This window comes from Mesitornis unicolor, unplaced genomic scaffold, assembly GCF_000695765.1.
Source record: "Mesitornis unicolor isolate BGI_N332 unplaced genomic scaffold, ASM69576v1 scaffold12606, whole genome shotgun sequence".
Classification (NCBI taxonomy): domain Eukaryota; kingdom Metazoa; phylum Chordata; class Aves; order Mesitornithiformes; family Mesitornithidae; genus Mesitornis; species Mesitornis unicolor.
In genome coordinates, this window is record NW_010190334.1 from 1 (window position 1) to 4,188 (window position 4,188).

The window sequence follows — 4,188 nt, forward strand, 5'->3', positions numbered from 1 at the left end:
GGAAACGGGGCCACGTGGAAGCAGAGAGAGAGGATGGGCAGAGTCTTTCCTACTCCAGAGGAGCACATGGTGTGAAAACCGACTGCAGCCCCCACTGCCATCCCCCTGTGCCTCAAGGCAAAGGATGGTGGGGGGAAGGTGAAGAAACCGGGAACAAAAGCTGAGCCTGGGAAGAAGAGAGGGGTGGGGGAAGGTGTTTTGCCTTTAAGATCTGATTGCATCTCCCGTTGTTCTACTGATGTTGGTACAAATTAAATTGGTTTTGTTTTTTTCTCCTTATGATGAGTCTGTCTTTTGCCTGTGACCTTTTCAAGTGGTGAGAAGCCCTCCCAGTCCTTTGACTGGTCCTTTTTGGGGCATCATGGTGCTCAGTTATGCACTGGGCCTAAACCACGACAATCCCAAATAGAACAAAAAGTTTCTTTACCTCCAGCTAAGAGTCTCAAGTCTTTTTACTTGTTTCTTGTTGTGTCCATGACACTTCTCCCTGATGTAGAAGTGCCCTGCGTACATAGAAATGCCATTCTGTGCATCACAAAGGGATGAGTTGTAGGTTAGCATTTAAAACTCATTACAATTTCACATTTTCAAGTTTAGACTTAACCTCCTGAGCGTATCGGTGCCTGGACACAAGTCTTCTCTAGAGAAGTATCCCTGTGGATCTTTCTGTCCCAACATAAGACACAGGGCAAGGTTCAGTTGCTCTCAGAAGGCCTGTGATAATGTTATCTATTTTTTCTTACGTGATAACTCTGGGAGGGTTGGACCAATGTCTTTAACTGATGAGCGATGATCAGACAATTCCTTGCAGACATGTTTTTAGTTATGGTGATTTTCATCCTGTAGGTGGAAATATAAATGAGGATTCTAGGGTCAAAAATTACTTTAAAAGTCTCTCACAAAGCAAACAAGTAAATAATTTGAATAATTAGTCTCCATATCTTTGAAGATTTTGCTGTTGTTGAATTGCTGCTCTGGATTCCAGCACAGTACCGTACCTCCGGCTGTGTGAGCTTAGTCTGCACTGGGAACTGTGCAGGTAGAGCCTGGCAAGCTGCCTCTAAAAAAGCTCTTTCAGGTACTGAAGTTTGTTAGCTCATTTACACTAAAATCAGAGGAAAGTGCATTTGCAGCATTATATATCCCAGTCTCCAAATAATAAAGTTAACCATAACTTTCTCATTTCTGGACTTCTGTGCAGTGTGGATTTACCCAAAAATCTCTTTAGGCTCTTAGGCATGTTTTTTGGACTCTGCTCATGTTTGCCCGTTCACGTGTTCTGTTTCATAGAGGTTCTGATGCTTGTGTGGTATCATAAATAGTAAGGTCTTGGCTGAAATACATGTTAAAGCTTCAGTTCCTGCTGCTGAAGGGGCTTGTGGGCAGAAGATCAATTACATCAAGAATAATGTGCCTTCATTTTTCATGTGTTTTCTTCGGACTGTCATCACTAGTGCCTCTTTCATGTGTTTACTCTAGACTTGTTATACTTTTCACGGATGAGTTGGGTCATATTTCCCACTGGAGAGCCATCATGGCAGGGAGTCTGGCTGGCATGGTTGCAACTGTCGTGACTTACCCCACTGACGTCATTAAAACACGGCTCATCGTGCAGAACCGACTGGAACCGTCCTATGGAGGAATTCTTCATGCTTTTTACAAGATTCATCATCAAGAAGGACTCCTTGCACTCTACCGTGGTGTTTCACCAGCTATATTGGGTAAAATAACAGTGAGGAGAAATCACCTCACTGCACATTGTTTATTGCAGCTATGTTCGTATGTTGTGTTTGTTTGCTCGCTTGATTTGAAAAGCAATTAGTAATGTTCTGTAGAAGGTGTGGAGCTTTACAAGGCACGACAATACTGGTTACCTCTGCTGCAGGTTTATTGCTTCAGACGATGATCGAGTGCATAGCATTTTATGCATGGTTAAGTGTTCAACAAAATACTCCTTTTTTTCTTTTATAGATGATGTAGTTGTGCTGGGATGCAAGATCTCCACCATTTAACTCTTAAAAATATACATACACACACAGAGTGTTCCTAATTACCATCTAGGTGTGAGCGCGTCTCCCTAGCTGATCAGTGAAACCAGTGCGAGCAGTCATGTATAACTGATGTGAAAAGTGAAGATTAGTGATATTCTCTCTTTACATTAAATGAATTTTTAATTATTTATTTACTCCTCGTAGCTTTTTAAAATGCCATTTAACTTTGAGTCCACTGTTTCACAAAATGCTTAATAAAAATGCATAATAATAATAATAATTAATAATTATTAACCCACTATAAAATTGCTGAGGGTATGAAACATGCAGGAGAGGACAGAGGCATCCTTCACCAGCTTGACTGAAGAGGCATCTCTGCCTGTGTGACTGGTGGAGTTGGGTTTGAATGGAGAAAGAGCTTGTCACAAAAGACAGAACCTGTCATGAGAGTAAAGAGGTTAATAATTCTGGCAACATGCACGTTTTAATGTGTGAATATATGCCCCTATCAGCACATCTGGATGCTGCACTACGGGTGTTTGGTGGTAGACCAGTGACTGAAAAGTAGAGTTCTTCAAAACATGGATCCAGTTTGAGCAGTGTGAGCTGTAAACTGGCAGTAGTTCATCCCATCTTTCTACGCTGTGTGATGAGTTTTCTTTGTGTACGCTGTGTTGATATAAACCTTCTGTCTGGTTTGCTTTCTAGGTGCTGTCCCGTTTTCTGCGGGCTCATTCTTTGTTTACATCAATCTGGACAAAATCTGGCAAGAACCCACCACTCATTTCACTCCTCTTCAGAACTTCATAAACGGCTGCATAGCAGCTGGTGTGGCACAGACGCTTTCTTTCCCCTTTGAGACTGTCAAGAGGAAGATGCAGGTACAGAGCATTCGCGTTACTAATCCCTTGTTACAGGTGCTTGTTGGGGGAGCTAGGGACAAGACCAGCCAGGTGACTGAGAGTTCCATTTCATCTCCCTTACGGAGGCATTGGTTTAACCACCATTAGTTGGTTTCGGGGGTGTCTTTTTGTTTGGTTGGTTTTGCTTTTTTGTTTTGTTTTTAAGTCTGAAAATTATTGTTACAAGTGTGTTGTTACACTTTTAAGGTGAGTTCAAGTACTATTATGGGATATATGTATACTCTCAAACTCTGTGTCTTTAGCTTTATTTGTTTTCCTCTTCATAGCAATTCCATCAAATTCTCACAGTTTAGAATTAGCAAGCCTTCTGTCAAATACAGTCACCTTGATGAATGAGGTCCACATAATTTTCAGAGCCTGTGTGTCAGCTGTTTATGCCTGAACTACATGGTGGCCAACACAAGAAACCTGCACAGCAAGTATAAAGTTTGAAGGTTCAGGACTATCCTCGTTTTTATTTCTGACTCCTCTGGTTAACAAGTGACTTCTCAGTTGCTGGTGCTGCTCATTCCTGGAGTATCAGCAATACAGGAGTTTACTCTGTCATTTTGTATTATCTCGCCTATCCTTTCTCCTGAAAGTTTAGTAATAGGAATTCAGAAAAAAACCCCAAAACACCACCAAACCCAAACAACCACCACCCCACAGGTTCCATCGCACTGACATAATTCATTTGATGATGTCGACTTTTCGTTAGAACTTCATCAGTAGAGTGACAGGGAGTAGCTGTCATCATCTGGTGGCTCTGTGGCTGTGACATACGAGTTTGTTCTTTCAGCTCAGTTCATAGGACTGCAGATTCGTGGGAAGCTTTTGTGATCTCATCAAAGAAGCTGTCTGTTTGGTGTGGCAGCATTACACAGCTCCCCTTCCCCCTCTTCATGTGGTAGTCTGGTTGGTAAGTCACAAGCTAGGAAGAAGGTCAGTGAAACTGTGAATTTTCCTCTCGTGCTCTCCAGGTTCCCTTTTTCAGACAGGGCTCAGATCCAGTGGCACAGAAGCCTCTGTTGTCCTCTCTCCATCTTGTAACAGAGGACTTCAGCAAAGTGACATCTTTTATTAGACCTGCTCATGTAGCTGTTGTGTCCAGAAGTCAAGCTTTAGGCTGAGGCCTTTCATCAGGTGTCTCATAAAATGCCACAGGTGAGAAAGAGATACTGAGCATGAAAACTTTACCATTTTTTCCAGCTGTATCAGTGGGTCTAAGAAAAGTAGTTACTCCTTACAAGTCGTCTTTTTCTTTTCATCCTTAGGCTCACAGCCATACTCTTTCC

The 4,188-nt window shown here is 42.2% G+C and overlaps 1 protein-coding gene across 1 annotated transcript in view; it reads left to right on the forward strand.

The window, feature by feature from the left end:
• Positions 1-1,484: 1,484 nt before the first annotated feature.
• The window catches only part of SLC25A43 (solute carrier family 25, member 43), a 15,566-nt gene continuing 12,862 nt past the window's right edge, over positions 1,485-4,188 (forward strand). The window contains exons 1-2 of the mRNA XM_010186373.1: positions 1,485-1,721; positions 2,700-2,872. Of these exons, the coding sequence (XP_010184675.1) occupies positions 1,535-1,721; positions 2,700-2,872 (360 nt within the window). The 5' untranslated portion in view covers positions 1,485-1,534. The remainder of the gene's footprint in view (positions 1,722-2,699; positions 2,873-4,188) is intronic.